Source organism: Anser anser, assembly GCF_964211835.1.
Source record: "Anser anser genome assembly, chromosome: 10".
NCBI classification, from domain to species: domain Eukaryota; kingdom Metazoa; phylum Chordata; class Aves; order Anseriformes; family Anatidae; genus Anser; species Anser anser.
In genome coordinates this window covers 6714565-6739840 of record NC_139730.1, presented here as the reverse complement: position 1 = coordinate 6739840, position 25276 = coordinate 6714565, and the positions used below count along the sequence as shown (strand labels likewise).

The window sequence follows — 25276 nt, the reverse complement described above, 5'->3', positions numbered from 1 at the left end:
GAAAGCACCTGGAGGCCGGCTCCTTGACGGTAATGGGGCAATGAAACGTCGCGACCCTGGTTAGTCCAGGCTCCCATCCATCATGCCTGTTTATCCCGTCAGAGCACTGTTTAGCTGTATAAAATGGGCTGTAAACTTTGTTCACTTTGGCTGACAGCTATGATAAAGGCTATGTGCATTTTACAGCCTCACGAATTGGAAGGAGAAAGGTCCCCCGAGACCTCCCGCTACTCCAGGTCCCATCATCTGTCGTGGCACAGGAACGACCCAGTGGTCGTCTTCTCCAGCCCCCCTCCGCTTGGTCAGGTGCCGCTGCCTTTCTTGGTGACGGATTAAAAACATGTTAAATATGTATTATTTTTGCACTCTCTGCATATCCCTGCCTTTCATATCCACATCTTAAATTCATCACCTCTCTGTCAGTTGTTTGTAAATGTCCCTAGGTGTTTAACTCTTATTCCCTGAATCCTCTGAGCTATTGTTGGATGAATATGGCTATTACATATTCCTGGTATTTCTGAAAGGTCAAAAGAAAATGTAAAAGTGCCATTTCTTTTCTTTTCTCCCTTCAAAGCTGCAAAATGCAATATTGTTCTGGTGCAGTTACTCTTGCCATTACGCAAAGATTTTTTTTTTCAATACACCTTTTTGTATTTACTGCAAGTGTTCAGGATACAGAATTATTTCCTCAAATTATTAAAAACTAGAAGATATAATAGCCTTTTATTCTGTTTCAGAACATATTAGTCTACCACAACAGTCTATTTTCGACAGTTTGCTCTCATCTTCCTGCAACCCATCTTACAAATGAGACATAAAATTGAGGCTCCGGATGCTTATGGACCCAATCCTGCAGCATTTATGCACCTGTTTAAGTTGAATCATGTGAGGATTTGCAGTGGATTGACCGAGGGGAATGACTAATACTTGAGGAACTATGGCAATTGCTCCAAAGCAGTTTGCAGTTCTTCAGGATAAAGAGCAATGCATAAAGCTAGGATGCATTATCTCCTCCTCCACCAATTCTGGCCAGGATGCTCGAAAAGATGGACTCAGAGCAAATGCAGAATAAAATGTACTCGCCTGCAGCCAGTACCTGGTACACTCATTTCTTGCTATCCCTACCATAAGATTCCTGGCTGAGCAGAAGTTGGCCGTCAGCAATGCAACAAAATGCAACAAAATCACCAGGTTTTCACCACGGAGTTGCACTTAGTGATGTTACAAAGCCTCGTTAATTGATGACAACATGATTCAGCAAGCTGCACTCTTCCTGACTCTTCTCCATAGCTTGCTGCCTCTCCATTCAAAACCCGGCTGCGCTCCGAGGGTCTGGTCCCTGCGTTTGAAGCCCGAGCAGCTGAAGAATGACCTTTCTCTCTGACCTACATCTTTCATAGGAATAAAGCAACAGATGACACCAAGTACAGGATTCACAGAGCTCTTTGTGCAAGCCCCTACAGCGGAGCTCCCCAGTGAAGGGCATCAAGCTTAACTCTCAGCTCACTCTGCAAGGAGGCTTTTTCATTCCACTTAATAGCAGCATTTCCACCGACTTATGCAGCAGCAGAGTCAAATCCCAGCATGTCTTTTAACACCAGCTACTCCTCGGCAGAAGGAGCATCTCGGCAAATTGGACATCCCTGCCTCCTGCGAGGTTTCTTCCAGGCAAACCCACTCCCACCGCACGCAGAACGATCCCCCACTTTTTTGCTCAGCCTCCGTCGGGCTTTCTGTTCTTGCACATCACCACCGTGATTGGCAACTGAAGCAGAAAGATCAGACAAAAGAAGGCTGAGGCACCACCTGGGACGGAGCTGAAAGAGATGCAGGAGCAGATATCTCCATCTGCCTCCTCAAGGCTTTGTGAGGCCGGGATGCCAGCTGCGGTGTGGTGCGCCCAGATCCCAGGGGACCGCTGCTCTGCCCCGCTGCATCTCAGGAAGCCCCGATGGCAGCGCCGGCACCACCAAGGTCACCTTCCTCATCCTCAGGCCGGTCACACTGCTGCAACACTCCAGAGTATGGTGAGCTAGAGGAGTCCAGAAAGGATAAAACAGAAGGAAAGGGAGTGTTTTCTCGGGTGTATGCAGAAGGTAAATTATGGGGCTACTTACAGTACCGAAAATCACTTTCTCTCCAGGGGCCTGAATATGCTCTATTAGAAAATCTGCATATGAGCCTGTAAATGTGCCATATATGCTATAGCGTAATTGTACCAGACTCACCTGTGTTGTATTTTTTTACCTATAAATGTGACGGTGATGTTCTTGTCTCCTCTTTCTACAAGCGTTTCACCAATCCCCAGGAAAGCAAACCTCCCGCAACGGGCTCCTTCTCCCATTTAATCCAGATAAAGAGGAAAGTCCTCCACGGAGGGTGTGCACACAAAACCCACATTAGGCACCCCGGTGTACACGGACACGCTCTGCCCCACTGCAAAGCACCTCAGCACCCCTGCTAGGAATCGCAGGACGAGATCGACAGCCCTCCCGTGCCCTAAGCATCGCACTTCTGTGTCGATGCAAAAAGCCACGCACAAAAGGGAAGATGGCAGCTTTCCAAGTGGCCCCAGTTAATAGCTCTGTTTTGCTTAATGGTGCCTCCCATTCAGACTAAAGATGCTGTTTTAAATATGTAAGCAATTAGTATCTCTCTCTCTCTCACAACACATCTGTGCTTCTTCTATCTGCTGCATTACAAATCTGCTGCGTCCCTCTCCAGCTCGGCGGCGCGTGTATCGCCAGATATCCTGGTCTTCAGCAACTTTCCGGGCTGCAGGAATGACGGCTGGCTGCGGAGGTGCTCCTGACTGGCCCTGCCTAAGCCCTCGGCACCGCCATCCTCTCCTCCCCAGCTGGTGCTGGGCTGACGTACAATAGGGGTGCAGGGAAAGGGACTTTTTGGTCTGGTTTTGGCCATTCTTCTGTCCGGCCTGATGTTTCTTCCTTCTTCCCAGCTGCCACTTTTACACACTTTTGTCTCCCTTTCTGGGGAGGGGCGGCAGCCTTTTCTCTCCGTACCAAACCGCAGGTTGCCCACGGGAGCGTGGCCGGGATGCACCCCGTGGTTTCTGCTCAGTGAATTCTGCCACAATTCAGCCTGCCCGTTCAAACTCCTGTCCGATTTTGGGAGTCACGGCAGGGCCGGTGTGCTTATGCATTTACGGTACACAAAGAATTATTGCTACCACATAGTGAGAGGGGTAGGTGCGATTCGTTACCGAGCACCTCTATACGCACAGTGCTTTGCGACCCCAAAAGCCCCTCTTTAGGAACAGACGTGCCCACCGGCATCCCTCCAACCCCATTTTGGGCAGACCCCCCCCCGGCCCCCAGGGGCTCCGCGAGGTATCGGTGGGGACCCCACGGGGGGGGTGCCTCCCCGCGGGGTGCTTCCCCGAGCCCCCCCGGCCAACTTTAGCGGCGGGGGGCTCCGGGGGGCAGCCCCCTCCCTTCGGCCCCGTCCTTCCCCTCCCTCCCCTTCCCTTCCCCTCCCCGCACCGGGCGGGGCGGGCCGGGAGCTCGGCGGGCGCCGAGGGGCGGAGCGGCCCCGCCGGGGGGCGGTGGCGGCGGTGCCGGGACGCGGAGCCGCGCTCAGCACCCCGCGGAGCGGCTGGGCACGGCACGGCTCGGCACGGCACGGCTCGGCCCCCGGAGCCATGCCGCTGCCGTGCCGGGGCTGGACGCTGGCTTTGCTCACGCTGCTCGTCGGCTTCCTCATCTTCGCCGACATCTCCGAGATCGAGGAGGAGGGCAGCGGGTAAGGAAGCCCCCGCTCCGCGGCGCGGAGGATGGAGGAGGAGGAGGAGGAGGATGGAGGGAGGATGGAGGAGGAGGAGGAGCGGGGCTTGGGGAGCGGCCGGACAGTTTTCTTTGTCTCCTGCTCTGCCGGCTCCTTGAGCGCCCGAGTGGGCAGGGAGCTCGCTCCGCACCCCGCGCAGCACCGCGCAGCCGGCGGCAGCCCCGGGAGGGACCCCCCGGGACCCCCCCCCACAACGGGACGGGACGGGGAGGGACGGGGAGATGGGGCCGGTCCCGGTCCCGTTGGGGACGTGGAGGTACCGGGCCGGGTCGGGTGCTGGAGCAGGTGCCGGTCCCCCAGGGGCGCGGCATCCCGCTCCGGGTGTAGGGGTGCTGAGCCGGGTGCGGGTCCCGGTGGCGGTGCTGGAGCGGTGCCGGCCCGCTTCGGGGTGTTAGAGAGGGGCTGGAGAGAGGGGGCTGCGGCTCGGCTGGCGGTGGGGTGGTGGGGCTGGTCCCTGAGGGGGGGTTCGGTGCAGGAGGGCTGGGGATGGAGGGGCGAGCTGCAGCCCCGGGGGGCTCGGTGGGCGTGGTGGAGCGGGCACCCTGCACCCTGGGGCGGTGGGCAGGGGCCGGTCTGCAGGGGGCTGGGGCGAGGACCTGTCGGTGGGGAGGGAGAGAGGGAGCAGGGACAAGATTTGGAATGGGTGGGGGGTGATGGAGAGCACCGGGAGAGCTCAAGCTGTTCGGCTGTTGGGTCGGAGGCTTTAGGATCGCGTACCACTCCTACCTGGGGCATCCTGCATGGCAGGGACTAAGGAACCCTAAATCTGGGAAGAGGAGCAATGCCCCACCCGCCCCGTAAACCCCATCTCCGAAGGCTGCTAGGCAAATGAGGGAGTGAGAGGAGGAAGAGTGGAGAGGAGGGCTTGCGTTAACCCGAGGAACTCACCGCAGCAGCGTGGGAAAACAAGTCACATCACTGTGGGAACGGGGGGTGCACTTGTGGTGCCAAAATGGCACGGGGTCCTTCTTTCTGCTCAGGACCGGGTGGAATTTCCTGCTGTAGTACCTCAAAACAAATACCTAGCGCTTGGCTAAAACTGTAAATGAAACGCGGTGATGTTTGTCGTCGTTTCATTGTTGGATTGTGCTGGGTGCCACGGGCAAGAAGTGCTTAAAGGTCGGTAGCCTTGTCCAGAAACATCCAGCACCGGGCTGTAGGTTACCAGGCTGGGCGGATTATCGCTCCGCTATGAGCTGGCGCTACCTATATAATAAGAAAGGAAATGAAATGCTTCAGAAGCATCCTCCCCATCGGACAGGCTGCTCCGATCCCCTTGCTTTCCTCCCATCCTCTTTTCCGGCTTTTGCTCTTTCTTCTCCCACCTCGCCTATCTGCTGGATCTGTCTGCTAGAACTTGCTGTGACCTTACTGAAAATCTATTCTGTTTTGTTAGTTACTTGTCCTGCTCTTCACCCAGGTTCATTAGGGACTTCCAGGTGTTTTTGGGTTTTGTTTTGTTGGTTTGTTCCCCTCCTCTCTTTTCTGTACATTTTATGGAAAGTGGGTGTTCGCTGGCTGCTTATCTCCAAGCCCTGGCATCTGAGTTTGTTGCTGTAGTTCTCCAAGGAAGTACCGCCAAGCAGTTCAGCGGCAGAGACAGCAACAGGGTCAGATGAGTTCTGCAGAAATATCGAGCAGCCTCTTTCACACGGCGTTTCAGCAAGTGCGGGAGGTAACGTGGGCAGGAGCGGAGATCCCTGTGCCCCTGGCTCAGACCCGCTCACTGCCCCGGGGACTGAAGGAGGCTTCCTACGATCCTGTGCCCTCTGATACACGTGCATTAGTCCCAGACCAATTTATTTTCTTTATAGATAAGCTACCACATTGGCTGGGACAAAGGAACACACAGAGAAAAGGTGAGACTATATGTAGAAGTAACCACGAAGTAGGACAAACTGACCCTTTCTCCTCCTTTCGCCGTTCCCACCCACATCTTTTCCCCGTTGCATGTCCCAAATCCCTGAAGCGGCCCATGTTTGAGCTCCTTCATCCCAAACACAGCAAGGGGACAAGCTCTGTTCTTCGTGCACCCTAGGCTCTTAGCACGGGAGCCTGGCACAAGGAGCACCCCATCCACGTGTGCAGTCGTGATGGCCAACACGATGCTGCGACCTGGCTGAAAGGCATTGCTGGGGAGAGGTAGCAAAGTTGCAAAGACTGCGACAGCCCGGGAGATGGTAAAGGTTTTTCAGCTTCTGGGGCCACGTGCTAGCGGCGTCTTTTTCAATCAGGACTTGTAGGTAAAGGGGACTGTGTGACAGCAAACACTGACGACAAAACGTGTGCCGTGGTGTAGAGAAACTGCAAACTTTTCTAGGAGCTCTCGGCGTGCCCAGAAGGAACAGTTCCACCCTGCTACAGGTTTGGAAGCTACTGGCTTTTTGTTCAGCTCTCTCCTAGGTCGGGAATATCCAGCTGGTGGATGGTTTAGCTCAGTGTCCTCCTCCCTGACCCCCTGGCACCACCTCGGTGGTCGGCATGGCCCAGACGGGAAGCAGGGGGAAGAGGCGGGCAGGGACCCCTGGCACCAAGGGGCTGGGAGCTGCAGACAGGTGCAACTCTTTTCTTCTTTTTCCTTGGCATCGAAACACTCTCTAATTATTGTGAGGAGCAAACAGCTTGCCCACTTTTACACATACCCTGCCCCCTGCCTGTGATTTGGATTGTCTTTGGAAGGATCTGCCTCGTACGGGTAGGAACAGGGGGAACATACTTCTCTCACCTACAAATACTGGGAAATCGAAGAAAGAGAGAACAAAATGTTCATTAGGTACAAAGTAAAAATGTAATATTACTGGCAAACGGACAAAAAAAAAAAAAAATCATGCTGTTTGCCCAGACAATAAGTTCCCAGCATCACAGGTGAAAAAGGGGGCTTGGAGCCGAGAGCATCTCTGCCTGGCGGAGCTTCCTGAAGAAGGACACCCCTTAGGAAGCAAACATCTTTTGCTCCTCCAGATACTATTATCCCTCCTCCCGCAGAGGGGAGAAGCTGAAACAAAGAGGCTAAATGACACTGCTGGGGCAAGGATGGAAAATGAGCAGTTTCTGGGTCCCGGCGCTGTGCTGCTCTTGCTAGCCCCTTCCTTTTGCCCATTTCGGCACGGACACCCCGCTGCCCGCCTGCCCGGGGCCGGTGCTCGGCGGCGATGGGATGCCAAAGGGGAGGTGGATGCGCTCGCCCTTGCTCCTGTCCCACCGTGGTGACATGTGGACGTTTCCAGCGGTGACATGTGGACGTTTCCAGCGGCGTGGCCACGTCGGTCCCCAGCAGCCACCCGCTTCCCGGCCGCTGAACTTTTCCTGCAGCCCGTCGGCGCCCGCCTTTCCCCGCACCGCTCTGTGCACAGCTCTTTGTTTCCCCAGAAAGGAAACAAAAGAGGCATTCGGGGCTGGCTTGGGGAACGCGACAGCAATCGCTGCCATTTCTTCATCCAGCCCAGGACAGAGGAGCGGGCCAGACCTCTCTTGCCTTCTGCGGAGGAAGACAAAGGAGTGGGATAATTATTGGGAAAGCGAGGGGGATAATTATTGGAAAATTCTGCTCCTTGGTGGCGGTTTAAAGGGACTCTTTGTTATGCATCTGCTGTAGCGGTTCTGCAGGGGTCCGGCTGTGTCCTGATTGTCTGTAGAGGGAGCTGGTGACCCGCTGCCACCAGGTGACTTCTGGAATTAGCGTGAGCCATCTTAGGCAGCACTTGACACTGGATAATGGGTTGGACTTAATATGAGTCAACCTTTTTCTCTGCTGGTCCAGACCACATGCCTTTCCATCCTGATTGCAACAGGAATTATATCCTGCTCTTTGAAGTGATGAACTGGAGGATCAAATATCGCTGGCCTGCCCCGAAGCTTGTCGTCAGATCGCCACGTTTCCCTCTTGCGCCCTTTTCTAACGCCTGCCTCTCGAAGTCTCGGGGGAGCCACAAAAAGGCTTCGCATCCTCTGCGGTGGCTGATGCGTTTGCTCTGAGTGGCCTGTAGCATGCTACAGTCATAACACTTCTTGTCAAGGCTGGTCCACCGACTATAAACATCCTGCTTAAGTCCTTTGGGCTGTGATTTATTGCGCCTGACCCGGAGTCAAAGACTTGTTCTACACCAGAAAGTTTTGCTGAAAAAAAAAGTGCCATATTCTACCAACCCCGGCTTTTGTGTGCTCACACAGCGGGTGCGCAGGAACCAGCAATTACCTGGGTGGGTCTGGAGGAGGAATGCCTCTCCGCAGCACAGAGCCCACGGACACCAAGTAACTGTTCATGCAAATCAAGCCCATGGAGAGACCTTTGTACCCGTTGGGTATGGCAAGGCTCTAACAAAAGCCCCGTGACGCATCGGGCTGGAAAATAAAAGCAATGTTGGAGCACTGATTTGAATGAGGAAATATTCGGTGTAGGCTTTGATTGCCACACTTCTGACGATAACTCAAGCAGCCCATGTCAGGTTGGCTGCAGAGCTCCCCTTGCTCCCTGTCAGCACTGCCGCGGCACAGAAAAGCCCCATCTCCTGCAGAGCCACAGGGGCAGGAGGGCAGGGGCGGCTGCCACAAAATGACATGCAAAACCTCCGTGCTGCTGCCTAGGGCAAGTTGAAGGGGATGAATCTTAGTTTATTTCCTCAAGCTGAGCTCCAGGGGAATGCAGGGATGAGGAGTCCAGCAGCAGGGCTGGAGCAGCAGGATGGGAAACACCAGCAGGACCCTGAGCTGTCCGGTGGAACAAAGCAAAATCCAGCACCAGGAACATAACCAGTCCCTCTGTGGGGTTTCCATTACAGCTGGTGAAAACTTCGGTCCAGTCCTACCTGTTTGCTGCTTGCAAGACCCCAAGGAGGGGATTTCTGAGGTTGCCCATGAGGGGATTGAAGGCGGCAGCCCTTTGACTGCTTCTCCAACCAACTGTCCTTGAGCATGGAAGTGCCAGAGACGCAGCCGGTCCTAGCTGCAACAACCAGAGTGCTAAGGAGAGGAAAGCCACCCCGACAAGTGCTACAAGTTTCCCTTTCACCCAGGCGGGCTTTCTTTGTCCCATCACTAACCCTACAAATGCACCATTTAAATCTGGAAGGGAATGGACACTGATAAAAGGCTCGTCTTTTCTTTTTTTTTTTTTTTTTCCTCTTGTATTCTGTGCTCACATGCCTGCAGCAACCGTGGTTATTCTGCTTGGACATCTGTTCGTCTTTGCCTACCTGCATGCAAAATGTGCTTTAGATCCTCCAGAAAAGCATTTAATAGGAGCTCTTATACCTTTCCCTGGGCTTCCCAGTTATGAGTATTTTGGTTTTTCATCCCTAAGAGCAGAACTACTCAAATACATCTACAAGCACCGTTGCTATAAAAAACAGTTGTTTCAAAGCCAGGCTTCCTCTAATTGCCTCCATCATTTTACTTTCCTTGGGTCTGGGTCACCTTCAGCAACAAGAAATAAACCCAAACCACAGTATTAGACAGTAATTATTTTGCTTTTTCCCTGCTGCCCTTCCCCAGCTGCCTCTGGAAACCAGGGAATTCCCTGTCCCAGCAAATTTACCGTGGGAGCAGACTTTGAAGTGTCCTTCAGCAAACACCATGGCAGAGCAGCCTGGTGTCAGCAGCTCTGCCCATCGCAATTCAATAGCAAGGGAAAAAAAAAAAAAAAAAGAACATCCTTACAGCTCTGTTTTCTTTGTGCTCCCACTGTAAATCTAAACAAGTCCTTTGCCTTGGCTAAGCAGCAGCCTTGGTGGTGGTGGCCTTGGGAGAAGCATCCTCAACAGCAGCACTGCTGGCACGCTGACATCGCTGGTCTTGCTATTGACCATACACAGGTCTCTTGTTTGCATGGTGTTCAATTCATCGAGCTGGTTGCTTGTTCACGGGGTCAGCTCTTTCCAAAATTAAGCACTGGATTCTTGCTTGTTGCTACTGCAAATAAAGTCCTTGTCATTGCACATAGAAACCCACCGGGAATAGCACAAACAAACAAAAAAACCCACCAGGCTGGCCATCTACATGCTGAGCATACTGTCCCTGCCCACCGAGCACTCTCCGTATGCAGGGCTGCTTTTAAAAGCACGTACTGTCACCGTCACAACAAGGTTTTGCCGTGCTCTCGTGGCCTTCCTCACTCAGACAGCATCACAGCAGGCTCCAGGCATCCTCAGTCCCCCGGTCGAGGGGCAGCTGTCCCACCACCATACATCGCCTCCGACCCAGGTGTCACCGTCATCCTTGGGAACATCAGCCAGCAGCTACAGCTGGGGACGTATTTCCCCTGCTAAGGTTAAGCGTTGTCATCAGACATCCCCTGCACCTTCTCAGAAGCACACTCGACTGTCGCCCAACAGCTGCTCACTTGGTAATTAAACTTCTTCCCGCTGCTGCCTGGATCTCCACAGCATGGCTTTGTGAGCCAGAGGAGGGGAGAGGAGGCTGAGCTCTAAAACAACCAACATTTTTTCAATGTGTGGCATCTGGACACCATGCTTGGGGGAATAAGTCCTTGCATAGGTGGCTCCTTTGCTGGGGAACGCCTATGATGGTGGGCAAATGGCTCAGGTGGTTGCTGGCCGTGGGGTGCAGCTTTCACCTGGGCACTCCTGGTACCCGACATCATGTTGAGGATGCTCGTACAGAAGAACCACACCAAGAGAATGTCACTGCCCAGGAGAGGTCCTCAGCATCCACGCTGACAGTGGAAAAAGAAAAACCTGAGACCCTGAGTATCCCAATGAGCCTGGGGACCCTCAATCATTTCCCAAGGTACGTAGCACCCACGATGCTACAAGAGCCACTGGGATTTCTGCCTTTTAGGACAAGGATGCTCAGGAAGACAGGATCTGCTGCAAGACTGATGCTCTACTGCTTTTGCTCTCTGATAGCTCTGCTCAGTTGGCTGAAAAAATGATCTCGGGAAGAACACACAGTGTAGACATGGTTTTTAAGTAGTGACACATTTTTCTCTCTCAGCTCTTTGCTAGGTCTTCCCTGGACTCTTGGTATTTCACCTTTTCCCTTCCAGAAGGGGAAAACGAAATCCACAGACAACACCCACACCCCCGTCCCAAGCCCCTCTCTGGATGCTTTTATCCTGGTTCAACGGCTGCTTCTTTGCTGGCTGTTTCATTAATATACCCAAATAAGCTGAAGGAAGGAATAAGGTCTGCCGGTATGCAGGATGGGGAGAGGTGAAGCGTGTGACATTTCATCCCTGCGAGCACGTGAGCATTTTGTCTTTAGAGCAGCGATAAAACAGGAGTGTCACGGGGTAACGGAGTCGAGCCGTGCTGACATTGTGAGGAACGTGTGCGGATGTGAGACCTGACACTCTACAGGTGCGAGAGAGACAAGAGCCTGTGAGCCCTGGACCCGCAGACCCTGCGGGGCAGCAGGGACCGTCAGCGTGCTGCCAGCATCCTCCTGCCTCTCACAGCTCCTTCAGACACAGACTGGGATTTAGTGGTGATGCTCCGGTTACCCCAGCACCAAGGGATTCCCAAGCAGCACCCTGGTGATGTGACGTCCTGCGGACGTCCCTCCGTTTGCCTCCTGTCCTTTCACCTTTGGAGCTGTGCCTTTCCTGCTGCTTCTGCACCGGTTTTGTCACGTAAGCATTTCAGCCTAATTGGCTTAACCCTATTAAGCAATAGGTGTCTCTGTTTTGCAAACTCATGTGTCTCGATTCCTGTGCCCTTGCCGTACGCTGGCAATGATTGCACACAGTGATTTGCAGCCAGGCAGAAAGCTCAGGGCTAAACCCTGCTCTCATTTCCACGGGAGCTGATGCGGAGTTGTGGTTCTGCCTGGCACACGGGGCTGCTTCAATGCTGAGCGCCTCCAACCTTCCCCTTCCCTCGTGGGCCATGGGGTGGGTGAAGTGATGGAGGTGGGCCTGAGGCACGGAAGGAAGCAGCTAAATTAGAGAGGCTGGTTTGTACGAGACTGACAGACCCCCTTTTACTCAAGAAGGGTGATAGCAAATGCTATGAGTGGCAGCAAGGCTGTCGGCTGGCACTTTGTCACCGAGCCTCCCAACCTTGCTCCCCAACCAGTGAGGCAAGGTGATGTTCCTGAATCCTCTGGTACAGGCACGATCTCTGAAACGTTGTCGTATGACTCGATAGAAAGAGTGGAACTTGGAGCTGCAAAAATAGCACCTGATATTTAGGAAGTTTTTGACACCCTGGCTGCCAAGCTGTGACAATATGAACAAGTGAGATTTTAAACACATCGAAGTGAGATTTCAAATGTCTCATCAAGATATATTGCAGGCTCTTTCATCCTAGCAGACAAATGCTTTAGAAATTTCCTCCAAATTAATCCCTAGAGAGGAACCTTGCTCGCCAGGAGAGTGCATGCTGGCAGGGCTGCCCAACGGCCACCACTCCTCTTAATCGCAGTCTCCTTCACACCCTGGCATGAAAACCTCAAAAGCAACTGATGAAATGTCACCGGGAATGATGGGCAAATCTCAAATGTCCTGGCTCCTCCTGATATGATACAAAATGTGATATGGGGAGGTGAGTGAGAAATGAGCCTGGCAGCTGGTTTTCTGGTGCAAGGTGAAAACTAGGGTAGGCAGGCGGCGTTGTGTGCCAGCATCCCATATCCAGGGTCAGAAATGGGGTCTGATGCCATCACTTCTCACCCAATTTTGGCTTTAGTTTCTCATTTGGCAGTTGGCCGAAGGTGTGGGCCTGACTCCCTCTGAATAGAGCATTCCCTCTGCATGTTTTGTCTCGTCTGCGATAACAAGAGCAGCTCATGGGTGTGGATGGGCTTTGACATGCTCCCCTCAGAAATCAGCTGAGCATCCAGCCAGAAGCCCCCAAGGGGACTTGCTGATGAATTCAGCCTTCTGCCGGTCTCAACACAAACCCCAAACTTCAGGGAAGAGGAGGGAGGGTTGAAGCCTGTGTCCTCGTCCCAGTTTTGCAGCACCGGCCTGAGTGAATCCTGACCCTGAAGGCCCCTTCCCTGAGGACTCAGGGAGCACAGGGCTTAGCTTGGTGACTGCATTTCTCTTGGTCAGCAGAACAAATTCGGTCACTTCATGGGGCAGCCGGAGGACACGAGCCTGTCTCTAACATGGCGGTGTGTGGGTGCCAGCCAGTCCCTGACACCACCAGGTCTGGCCCATATGCGCATGCACGTTGGATTATCTATCATTGCAAGCATCAGCAGAGCTAAAGTGTGTCAGGTTTTGGAGGAAGGAGGTTGTCTAAGTGTTTGTGGTTCATTTCCAGCAACGGGGCAGCGTATCCCTTTCCCCAGGCTTTCTGGTGGCAGTGAGCAGGTCGGCCTGGCCTGCAGGGGGGTCTGTCAGCGCCCTGCTGGCATTGCCCAGGCCTGGCATCACGCGTGTGATCAGTTCCTGTGGCCTTCTGTGTTACATGTGCTTCCCCTCAGCTATCGAGCCGTGCTCAGTGAAGGGCAGGAGGCATCTGCTCCTGTCCTGGGCTGTGGGCCCGTCACCTCCGGTGGCACAGGCCGAGCCACTTCCCTGTCACCGTCCCAGCCTTAAAGCGAGGATCACAAAATGCACCTAATGCAAAAGAGGGCTGTGAAAACTCACTCAGTAGGTGCTACTCATTTGCACTCCTCAGATAAAACTGTGGCACTCTGAGCTGTCTTTCTGAGGAATTCGGGGGAATAAATTTTGTTTAACAATCCCGCTACGGGTTATGGAGCTGTTACTACCGCTGTTTTACGTGGAGGAGGGAGGAGAGGGGAGCTGGGGCAACCCGTCTCACCCAAGGTCAGGAAGGCTCTGGCAGTTTTTGCTCTACCAGAAATGCAAATGCAGCTGACTGGGTGCTTGGATGTGGCCGAATTGTGTAGCTCACGTATTTTGGACCATCCATGCTTGTTGTGCCTGCTTCCCATGTGTCTTCTGCTCTGGGGAGAAGTAGGAACATGAGGTGGGCTTTGTAAAATATCCGTGGAAAACACATTTTCAGATTTGTAAGCCTGCGAACAGGGGTGCGTGAAGCCTGCTTTTAGAGACCCAGTCACCCAAAGAGGCTGTGTGACCTACTTGTTCAGTCAGAGCAGCTTTGATTCCATCTATTGAAATTGCTGGAAGCAAGACCAAACTGCACTGAGCAACAATTAAGAGAATCGTTGAAGAAGTGGACAATGATGAAAAGGGAACCGAAAACCCTAAACAACCCATTCATAGACTGTGAATGGAAAAGTCTTTGCATACCTGGTTTGTCAGGAATTATTCATCCAGGAAAATTTGGACCTGAACCATAAGACTTTTTTTCGTTCTTCTCCTCTGATATATGAATCAGTGTCACTCTACAACTAAGCACAGAATATTTTGACCTATATAATATCTTAGTCAAAATTCAGCTTGAAAAATCTTGAAGCAAAAATGAGAAAAGATGGCATAAGCCAGTAATAAGGCATTATCGCATATAGATGCAACTTATCGCTGGAAAACATCCAAGCCAAAGTCAAAAGAAGACCGTTTTGTAAATAATAGGATTAGGAAGCAGGTTGGTACTTTGTGGGGCTAGCTATACAATCAAACTGATAACAGCTAGATTAATAAAGCAATTCAATCTGAACACGCTGTAGCACTAGAAAGCTTTTCAAAATCAATGCCTATCAGTGCAATTTTAATCGAGGTTGCTCTTTGCCTTTTGAAGCCAAGAGATTTGAAACTCCAGGTCAGTGAGGTGTAATAAAAAGCATTGTGTTTGTTTGTTTGTTTGCTTTTTTAACATGTGCCTCTTAATTACTACCTTCCATTTCTTAAAGTTTTCCTCTTCCCAGGTGGGACTGGAGAGGTGGTATAACGAGAGTGGCTTGGCTGCATTGGTAGCTGCGGCAATCCTTGGAAAATACGGTGCTTGGCTAAACTGGGGGCATTTTGAGCGACTGGTGTGCCTGGCTGGTACCTGCTGGAGGGCTGAGAGAGACGTCTGGATGGGGGAATCTTCCCCATGGTATCACAGCTCTCATTGTCTTTGGTTGTACAAAGGGAGATTGTAGGGAGGGTGTCCAGAAGTTGCAGTGTAGGACAGGAAGGGTCGAAAGGCCGGTGGTTTTGAGTCACAGGAATGTTTTAGGGTTGACTGGACAAGTGGAGAGCTTCAGCCAAGTATCATGTCCCAGTCTCAGGCGATCTCTGTGGCTTGGAGAGAGAAACCAAGCCCAGTGGGGGGAGCAGCATCCCTGCCATAATCTCAGGAGCTTGCCAAGAGCATCCCTGCTGCCTCTGGGCCAGATGCTGGCTAGCAGAGCCCTGCTCACTCCTCCACTGCTGAGCTGTCCCTTCCAAGTTCATATATGACAGCAGTTCCATGCCATAATAGGGTACAGATCATATAAATACCCATCCAGGGAGGAAGGCAGCATTTCCTTGCCATCTCGGGTGTCTGGACAGGGCAGCCACAAGAACGCTTTGTGCTGTTTGCACTGAACACTTTGTGCTCTGTTTGCACTGCAATGTTTTGAAAACTCTTGCTTTTCACAGTGGAGGTAAAATGAAGAGCTGACCTCTATCCCTGCTGCCTCCACACACAGCGAGCTGGGAGATGGGCTCCCAGGTCTTCTTCCTCACATCCAACATTGCCTGCCCGAGCACCTGCCTGGATTTCAGGAGAAAACATGCACAGAGCTGTCACTGGGGGCATGTAAAGCTTAGCTTGGATAAATGCATTTGAATAACGTGTTGTGATGCTTTGGATCAGTCCTGCTGTAGCCACAAAACATGAATGAGGTGGGAGCTAAGAGGTCTTCTCCACTTCCAGATTTCTGTGATTTTTCCCCCCCTTTCACAGAGATTGTGAACCAGCACTTATTCAGAGAGCAACATTTCTTTTTTCTAAGCCCTTAATCCAGTCCCTATCTCTCTTACAGCAAGTGTGAAGGAGTGTGAATCCCATTTGGAAGGCTCCTTCAGAGGAGACGTCTCTGAAAGATGCGTGGTTTGCACGCTAATCCAGCCTGCTCCCACAACCCGCAGTGAACCCCATTAAAGCAGAGGCTTGTTAAATGCCAGTAGGCTCTAGGAATAAGCCAGTCCTGCTGTTCCCTTGATGCACCAAAAAAAAAAAAAAAAAAAAAAAAAAAGAAACAGCTCGCTAGCTCTCATGTTAGTCAAAGGAAAAAGGAGAGTGTTGGAAGAAGAATCGCAATGGCTTGGTCGTAGATGGGCTCCTGCGGGAGGGAGGGAAGGGACAAACATCACAGCATTTCCAAGGGTTTTATATTATGCGATGCTGAGGATTGCTCTCAGCCTAACTAAGGGGTTTACATCACATCCCACAAGCCTGAAAATCTTTTTAATGCTACCAAATGGTCATGCTCACTATTTCATTTGTGTCTAATACATTTGGGATCTTTTCAGGACTGCTAGAAATACCTGCTCCTGAGATACATTTTCATTAAGGTATATGTTTCCAGGTAATAATATTTCTGCTGGAGAAGAATTTGGTTCTCTTTATGAGCGTGTTCATGTAGTTAACTGTACAATGGAAACAATAAAACGGAGCAATGAGGACGTGGCAGCTAAAACGCGTCTGCCACTGAGTGTCACCAGAAAGCAGGGGACAGATTCTTTGTGGCCTGCTTGAAAATAGCAAGCTAAAGCAAGAAGGGGCTCTGCAGACAGCTAAATGCAGAACAGTACTGGGATTTGTTTAACCGAGGATTTATGGGCCATACGAGTGACATTGGGTTCTGAAGGGGCTCGGTCCCACCTATTTTAAATTATAGCATCAGTCCAGCGCCTGGTGCTGGAAACGTGGGCACTCTGTTCCCACAGGTCCTGCTCAGGCAGGTCTGGTGCCCGTCCTCGTGCGGGGCTGCCAGGTCGTGGCAGTGACAAGGCTGGCCCTTCGGGTCCCAGCTCCAGCTTGCGAGCAACTGTGCTGAGTTGGTCTCGTAGCTTCAGCCAGGTCACACCGAGGGTGGAGACCAGGGGCTTCAGGGCACCCGTGGGACCGGAGCGGGTTGGAACGGGGCCCTGGGTCTCTCTTGGGTCACTGGAAGCTGGGAGAAGGCACGCGGTGAGGACAAGGTCTCTGCAAGTCACCCAGGAGGCTGGTGGCTCGTTTGGGATAAATGGAGACGTTGGGTGGTCTCAATTTAATCCCAGGATGAAGCCAAAGGCATGAATCCTGGCCAGGTCATTCCATCAATCCCCTGGAGAAGGACAGGGGGATGTCCTTTGTCAACCTGGAGTTGGAGGAGACCTTCTCTAGGCACAGCTCCCACCTGATGCGTTAAAAAAAAAAAAAAAAAAAAAAGAAGTTGAGATGTATTTAACGCAACCTGTAGGCTGCACGCTGCTTTGACAACAGAGACCAGATGTCTTTGATGGCTGGTTAGAGAGCGCAGGTATTATTAATTGGGTTGGTTAGGAGCTTTTTGCTGTAATGGTTTTACGGTCGCAGTAGGGCAGCAGCGACGATGGACGTGAAAAGCCCTTCACAGGCATCAGGACATCTCCGTTCTGGATGGGGTGAGATGCGAGCGGTGGCTCAGTTCAGAGCCCTTCGGAGCAGGATCTCTTGACTGTTGAACAATGCTTGGCAAAGAGGAGCCGGGTTTATAAATAATGCATTTCCTTTGTCTTGCAGGAGTTCTGGAGGCAGAGGTACAATCAGATCAGCTGTGAACAGCTTACATAGCAAATCTAATAGGTTTGTAAATTAGATTTTGTGTTCATTTGTTTTTGCTGTAAGGCAGCTATTAATCTGCTTCTCCTCTTCACTGGATAGTGCTGGTCTTATTTAGCAAATGTATCTGTTTCTTTTCACTTCTGCTTTGCATTTTCTTAATCGTTTCTCTCCCTCCTTCCCCATCTCAGTGCAATAATCATTTGCAAATAACCAAGGATCTGCAAGTTGCGGTGATTGAGAGAATGAGAAAGAGAGAGTTACTTATTGTGAAAATAAGTCAGTGATAGAGTTGCCATTTTCGTGGTTTACTGTGTGCTATTAGGAGAGAGCGAGCTTGCTTTGACATCAGAACCCCATTCGGTTTTATCGTAATGCAGTTCAGTAACGTCGCTCCCTTGCAGAGTCATTTCATGGCATCACAGCCTCACTCGGTGCCTCTCTGTGTTATTTTTACGATGATGTTGTGTCATCCCAGCACTGCCAAGTTGTAAAGCCCAGCGACACCACGCAAGAAAGAAAGAGCTGTGCCATTCCGCGACGATGTCGCAACACATCATCAAACACAGAAAACAGAAAAACAACGACAAAAAAAATCATAGTTATTCCTCAGATTCCTTTACCCTATTTCCTTTAAGATTTTTGACACCTCATAAGTAAGCTTTGCACAGCATGAGGTGAAATAGCAAAATGCACGGTGGGAAACAACCTCCACTGGAGGCAGCCTCTGGAGAAGGTCCCGTAGCATTTGGTATGTACAAGCACACACAAGGACGCTGACATCCAGCCTTTATCAACACATCTCCCTTCGTTTCTGCAGCACTACATAGTTTGAGATGTAATGTGTCCTCAGGAGCACCAGCCTTGGGCTGGAGATGCGCTCCCAGGAGCTACACATTGCCTTGAGCCTGGGCGATGAGCTCTGCCCCGTCTCTCCCTCTTTTCCCACCTTGGGCTTTACCTGCCTTTTATAAATGTATTTATTTACAAACTGCTCTCCGTCTGGAAAAAACCCTTTGCACTACAGAGGGAGATTCCCTTCAGCTGGTAGCAAGTGCTTTGGCTGTGTGTTTTTCAGAGCGCTCTGAAGTGTGAAGGCTTTTTCGGGGCTGCAGACACATGCACAGCTTCTTGATGAGATGTTTGGGTATTCTCTTTGGAGGGCGGCTGACTAAAATCAAATATGCAGAGGCTCCCTTAATTTATGCCATTTGATGTAAATTGCACTGAAGTGCTGGGGCCTATTTGCCTCTTAGAGCAGGGATTAAAAGCTGGGGTCTCCCAGTGATCATCCTCAAACCCCAGCATGAGTGTATCTGGCTGTTTCTCATCCCCCTGCTCATTTCTGGGCATGGAGCAGGCAGGATGAATGCTGAAATCATTTTGTTCTTTTTCAATGAGGGAAAAAAGTTACCAAGAAGCCAGTCTCCCCCTGTTTGGGGTCGTTGTAGGGAGTACCCAACCTCACAAGCAGCACCCAGCAGCTCAATTAATTCATTTCTCCATAGGGTGAAGTGCAGGTTGTGCTTCCCTCTTGAGGTTTTTACCTGCCCCAGGAGCTGAGGGGCTCTGCTTCGGGGTGCAGCCCGTCTCTTGGTGACATTTTGGCTGTGTGTCTTGTCTGCCAGCCTGTCTCTGCAGTGTGCTCTTGTTTCCTATGCATGCGCTTCTCCGGCTCGATGTGTACAATTGTGTTTTCTGTAAACCTGTAAGTATGTGTTTGTGTGAGCGAGCAGGTATTTAAGGATCTGTGTCGGCTTGAGCGTGGCGGAATACAAACAGGCTTTCAGTTCTCGTTTAGGTAATAACTACAATTTTGCTTTTCTGATGAAGTTTGAATTCCAGCAGCCACAGCCGAAGACAGTGATTAGAAATGCCATTGGGATGCTAACGGATCCTGTCTCTCTCCCTCGCCCTGTCTTTCTTTTCTCTAGAGCTGAAGTAGTAATAAATGACTCTTCGTCTCCAGCTGTTGTTGACAGAAGTAATGAAAGCATTAAGCACGACATTAAACCAGCCTCATCCAAATGGAGACACAACCAGACACTCTCTTTGAAGATCAGGTACTGGTAATTACCTATAGGACAAGAGACAGATCTGGTCCTCTCCAGTGCAAGCTGGCAAATTGCCTCTGTATATCATCTAAAGAAGTCAAGGAAGAAATAAAAGGCTTAGCTCCTGCTGAGCTAGACTTCATATCTGTAAGCGATCGCTTGGAAATGAGTTCCTGGCTGAACCAGCTGGCCCTGCAGCCGTGAAACACGGAGCATTCGAGCCCCCAGTTTCCAGGCCAAGTGGAACTGGTGTGCAATGCTGGTGTGCCCCGGGAGGAATGCAGAGACCCCACTGATGGTGTGCCAGCCATGGTAGCCTGCTGGAAGGGCTGGATGGGGCAGGAGAGGGCATTGAGATGGAGACAGCTGTTTGGAAGCTGTTCCTGCAGGGCAGGCAGGAGACAAAGAGTTCATCTTCTGTGTTACCCAAGTTCCCTCTGTACCTGAGCTGATGGGGCCGTTTTCTTCCCTGTCCCTAGGAAACAGATCTTGAAGTTCCTGGATGCAGAGAAGGATATTTCGGTGCTGAAGGGGACGCTGAAGCCGGGGGACATCATCCACTACGTCTTTGACAGAGACAGCACCATGAACGTCTCGCAGAACCTGTACGAGCTGCTGCCCCGCACCTCGCCCCTCAAGGGCAAGCAGTTCCCCTCCTGTGCCATCGTGGGCAACTCGGGGGTCCTGCTCAGCAGCGGCTGCGGCCCCGAGATCGATGCACACAGCTTCGTGATCAGGTAGGGGCCACATCCTGCCATGTGATGGGTTTGGGGGTTTGGGGGATTGGAGAGGTGCAAGCATAAAGTTCACCAACACGAACGCCCTGCTGTGAACTCTTCCAACCACTGCCAAGCGCTCCTTGCAAACACAGCTCATGCCTTCTCACCCTGCTGTCCCCAGTGCCCATGTCCTGCAGTCACACTGCCCCCACTTGCGGTGGCAGGTCCCGATCTCCACCGAATTCCCTCCAGAAGATGCTAGGAGTGCAGAGGAGGAGCACGCCAGCCCTCCCATCCATCCCCAGCACCTTTGACTGAGGGGGCTGTGGGATCCCGCTGATGATTTATGTATGTGCAGACATTTGCTTCCTGGCAAGTCTATTATGAAGACAGCCCAATCCATCAGCAACTCACGGAGGCAGTCCCCTGCGTGACGTGGGGACGAGGATAATGTCACCTCTGCCCTTGCTCACGGCCAGCTGCTCCAGCCTGGCTGCCGGCAGCTCCCTCCTGGCCACAGGGGACTGGACCCGTTTGCATCCTTAAACGTAACCAGAGAGAGCAAAGGAGAAAACAGCTTGTTGCTCTTCTGGCAGAGTTTAGGGAGGGGTTTCACGTCAGGCAGCAAAGTTGCAAGACAAAAGTTTCGCTGGGCATAAGGTGGGGTAGGACTGGGATTTGGAACGAAGTCTCCCCAGCCACGTGTGCTAGTGCAGGGCTGGCGTGGACGTGCTCTTCGCACCATACATTAGCCAAGCCACCACTCAAAACTGCATCCTCACGAGGAGGTTTTCTCCAGGCGGCTTTTTCAGCAGGGCTGGCAATGGCCAGCAGTGAATGGGGTCTGCGTCCAGGACACGGCTTTGCTCTTCAGACCCAATGTTTATTTTAAGCCATTTGACTCCTGCAGCGAGCACATCGGATGGGCTCCAGGGCCCCACATGCCGCTCGCTGGGTTTTCTTTCCATTATTTCCCCATCTGCAAAGTGGGGAAAAATAGCAGTAACGGCTGATTATCAAGACAGATGGTTAAGACACAATTCCTGCTTGTTAAATACTGTAAATTCACTGTAAAACACCACTGGAGAGCACAGCGTGCTCTAGGAACCCCCCATAAAACAAGGGGGATTTGCTGGCGGTTTATCCCACAGCCCCTCCATCCTCATCCCTCACAGGAGCACCGGAGCCCCTACCCGCCTGCACAGCCCCAGAGGAGACAGCAATTAAAATGATGGAGTGAGACTGGGTTTCTGAAGGTCACAGGCTGCAATCAGCCAAACCCTGCGGAGCCCAAGTCCTGTGGCATCCACCTCCTGCCGGTGTCATTGTCACTGCTGGTGCATGTTTCACCTGGGGACATCTGCCAGCCTGCCCAAGCTGCTGCTGCTGCCGCGGGGCGCGCAGGCACTTACAGAGGCGAGCATCTTCCTTGCGTGGGAAAAGCCATTTCATTTCAAATCTGCTGTGGCAGCAAACAAGGGAGGTTTGTTGCTCCGTGTTATTTTTGAACTGCACCAGCAGCAATACAGACCGTACAAACCCGCCCACCAGTTACACGCAGCATTAGCATTGCCCAGAGGAACAGGCACACGCGTGCCAGCGTACTGACATAGCTCGTCATTACCAGGTGAGAGCCTCTCTAATTTATTGCAAAGCCTCATTCTTCTTCCTTCCCCTTCCACAAAGTGAGGGCAAACGGGCACATCTGTCACTGCCCCAGCTTTGGGCATCACCCCCACCATATTTGTTAGTGCCCTATCTCATATCCATTGCAGAGGGCTGTTCAGTGTTTCCCCTCGCAGGTGCAACCTGGCCCCCGTCCAGGAGTACGCGCAGGACGTGGGCATGAAGACGGACCTGGTGACCATGAACCCGTCGGTCATCCAGCGAGCCTTCGAGGACCTGGTGAACGAGACGTGGCGGGAGAAGCTGCTGCAGCGCCTGCACAGCCTCAACGGCAGCATCCTGTGGATCCCAGCGTTCATGGCCAAGGGGGGCAAGGAGCGCGTGGAGTGGGTGAACGAGCTCATCCTGAAGCACCGCATCAACGTCAGGACTGCCTACCCCTCGCTGCGCCTGCTACACGCTGTCCGAGGGTGAGAGCATGGTTGATGCGCTCGGAGCCAGCATTTCGTGAGCTTCCTGAGCTGGGTTTGTGCTGGAGGCAAACAGCGCGAGCTGTTTCTTCTGCAGACCATGAGGAAGACTCCATGAGCCGTGGCTGGGCCCTAAATGAGATCCGGAGACCACCTTGCAAGCGGGGGGCTCCTCGCTGGGCTGAGCGTGAGGTCTTCTAGGTGTGCAACAGAGCCTGAATCTGATGGTGCTTTGCTGTCTGTAAGCCTGGATGTCACCACAATCACTCCCCATCCTACTGTTAGGGCTTTCCTAGGAGAAATGGGTGTGTGCTGGCTAGTGACAAGGCTCGTCAACTTGGGCTTGAGTCACATGTGGGAACATCACCCAGCTTCTCACATCAGGGAGCTGGTGGTAGCTTTGAACAGCAGAGACCCAGTAGTTCCTGAGTAGTTCTTGCACAGCCCATGTGCTCCTGTAATGCTGCTAATTGCAGTGCTCATCTTAAATGAACTTCTAAGGCAGGGAAAGGTCTGATGTGGCCTAGTCCTGCTAATCAGGTAAATAGGCTCAGGTGATGGTGAAGGGATGTGTTGGGAGGGCAAGAAGGGGCTGCTGCAATTTCAGGAGTGTGGAAGGCACAGCTGGAGGGTACTGGGGAGGCTATAAAGAAAGGGAGCCCCAGGGGTGAGGCTTCTACACGAATGCCTTGGGGATGAGGTAGGCTCTTGCTTTATTTCCCTGGGGTAAGAGATCATCTGTTAGGTATTTAGGGAGAGCAGGCAGGTGGTGGCTTGTGCAGGAGGTGGCTTAGTGTCAGCCCCTTTGTAGCAGCAGTTCTCCTCTCTCATCCAGACTCCAACCTGTTGCTCTCCCAGGCTGGGAGTTCATTTGAGCAGGTGACGCTCCCCCCTCTGAGCCTCAGCACTGACAGTTCTTGATTACTTTGGGCATTTCTTCCCCTCTGCACCTTCCAGCCTGAGCTTTTTGGATGGGTTGCTCCCTGCTGGCATCGCCTCGTGCCAGCACAGGGGGTGGGCACAGGGCAGGCCCTGGGGGTGCTCTCGGGGTGGTTTCCAGCACAAGCCAGCCTAAGCTGGGCTCCGGCATCACGGTGAATCCCAGGCAGCAGTAAGGCGTGAGGACAGCAGGGTCTGCCCTCCAGTGACTGTGCTTGAGGCTTCCCTGGGCCTGAGAGGCATTTCACAGAAAATGCTGGCTTTGAGGTAAAGAAAGGGGAGGAAAATAACACCACAACTCATGTAAAAGGGAGGGAGGGAAATAACCCAAATTCTGAGCTATTTCTAGCTGTAATTGACTTACTTTTGTCTGTCAAAATAGAATTAAGCTCCTGTAATAAGCCCTTTAAATCAACAGGCTGCTAATCCTGTGCTGGCAACCGCTCCCGGTGCCAGCACCTGCCCACAGGCAGCTCTGTGAGGGTCTGGTGGGGCCAGGCACTGCTCCTCAGCTCCCCACGGGACGAGAGGAGGGTGCCCCATGCTGCTCGGCTCCCCTCCGAGCCAGGGGAGCTCCTGCCTGCCCTGCCCTCCTGCTTCTCAGCCCAGCAGCAGGAAGATGAGGATGCTGTTGATTAATGATTACCAAAACATATGGTGCGGTTTGGGATGAGGAAGGAGTCTTTCCCCAAGTCAAACCGACCAGAGTGACTAGCAGTTTAGTTATTTACCTTCTTTGATACTAATTTCTACAATCATCATGTATTTTTTCTTGATGAACTCCTAGCTGTTAGAAGGGCATGGTGTCCGATAACTTCTGCAGTCCCCATCTCTCTGGGGAACATGGTAGTTATAGCATTAAGCTTTTTCTTTGATGGATCTGAGATTTGTGAAATTAAGACACCCTGTGGAGTGTAGCATGCAGCTGAGAAACAATAACCCACAAAGCCTTCTGAACACCCCCTTGCACTACAGTGATAGAGTTGTGCCTTCTACTTTGCTGCTTTGCTGGATAGAGCTACCTTTGATTTATAATCTATTCTAAGTTGTTTTAGAAATTACAAAGAAATGGGGAAGGTCTTTCAGCTAAGAAACTCTTTTAAGTATTTTCTTTTTCTTTTTTTTAAGAAATTGCACTTTCTACACAGACTAATGTTATCTCAGCCAACTTCAATTCAGCTACAAAAGCTTTGCCTTTACTGTTCTTCCTTCACTTCCAGAGAAATACATTTGTAAGTTCTTGACTCTTCCTTGAACCACGGAATTTATTGTCCTGCTCTGCTTTCCCCCACACCAAAATGCATTTCCGTGGCAATTGAACATTTCTTCCTATAATTTGCAGTGCATTTGGGGCACTTGTAGAGCGTCCATCACTGAGATAAATAAAAAGCATTCTGTTTTTGTTGTCCTTAACAGCATCATGTGAGACACCACCTTCCCAGCTGTGCTGGTGCCTTAAATGTTTGCTGGTAGCCTTTGTGTCGGTGGTTCTGGATAACCAATGCAGTAGGACAGAGGCTCTTCTCTCGCGGTTAAACTCACACCAGCTCCACTCCCTGCATGCCAAGAAGGGGGAGAGCCATCAGCATTTCGATGGAGGGGCTCAGAAGCAAACTGTCAAAGTGATGGAGCAGAATTACTGGCTAAGGAGCCTGTTCCTGGTGCCGGCTCCATGCGTTTTGGGGTGCGTGACTCACTTCGGAGAGATTCTCTAAAATGTCTCCTGAGCGACGCTTCTGGCAAGCGCGGTGCTCATCTTCTGGCTGGGAAGCAAGCGAGCCCCTTATAAGTCATCTGTTAGTGTCTCCAAAAAGCCTTGTAATCCCCATTGCCAAGCAGCTTTTGTTAGAGAAATAACATGAAATGCAGGAAGTGGGGTGAGACAATTGTGTCTGGAGGTCTGGCTATCACCTCTTGTGGAGAATTCACGGGCACGTTTCAGTTCGCCTTGTATAATCTAGTCTAGCATTTCTCTCTGTGTCCATCACAAGGGTTTCTTGGCTGTAACCAATTCTAATCCCATCAGATTTTATTAAGAGCTTCTTAAA

At 51.7% G+C, this 25276-nt stretch overlaps 1 protein-coding gene and 1 long non-coding RNA gene across 3 annotated transcripts in view; both read left to right on the top strand.

Annotated features, from left to right (window-relative positions):
* The first annotated feature begins 3555 nt into the window (after positions 1–3555).
* Positions 3556–25276, top strand: part of ST8SIA2 (ST8 alpha-N-acetyl-neuraminide alpha-2,8-sialyltransferase 2) — a 28721-nt gene continuing 7000 nt past the window's right edge. The window contains exons 1-5 of the mRNA XM_083849904.1: positions 3556–3762; positions 17382–17444; positions 19355–19483; positions 19954–20211; positions 21996–22289. Of these exons, the coding sequence (XP_083706030.1) occupies positions 3662–3762; positions 17382–17444; positions 19355–19483; positions 19954–20211; positions 21996–22289 (845 nt within the window). The 5' untranslated portion in view covers positions 3556–3661. The remainder of the gene's footprint in view (positions 3763–17381; positions 17445–19354; positions 19484–19953; positions 20212–21995; positions 22290–25276) is intronic.
* LOC310904735 lies at positions 22296–25229 on the top strand. Of its 2 annotated transcripts, none has more exons than XR_014588585.1 (2): positions 22296–22989; positions 24645–25229. It is a non-coding gene; the product is annotated as an uncharacterized lncRNA (long non-coding RNA). The 2 variants fall into 2 exon arrangements; XR_014588586.1 differs by lacking the exon at positions 22296–22989 and adding an exon at positions 23175–24460.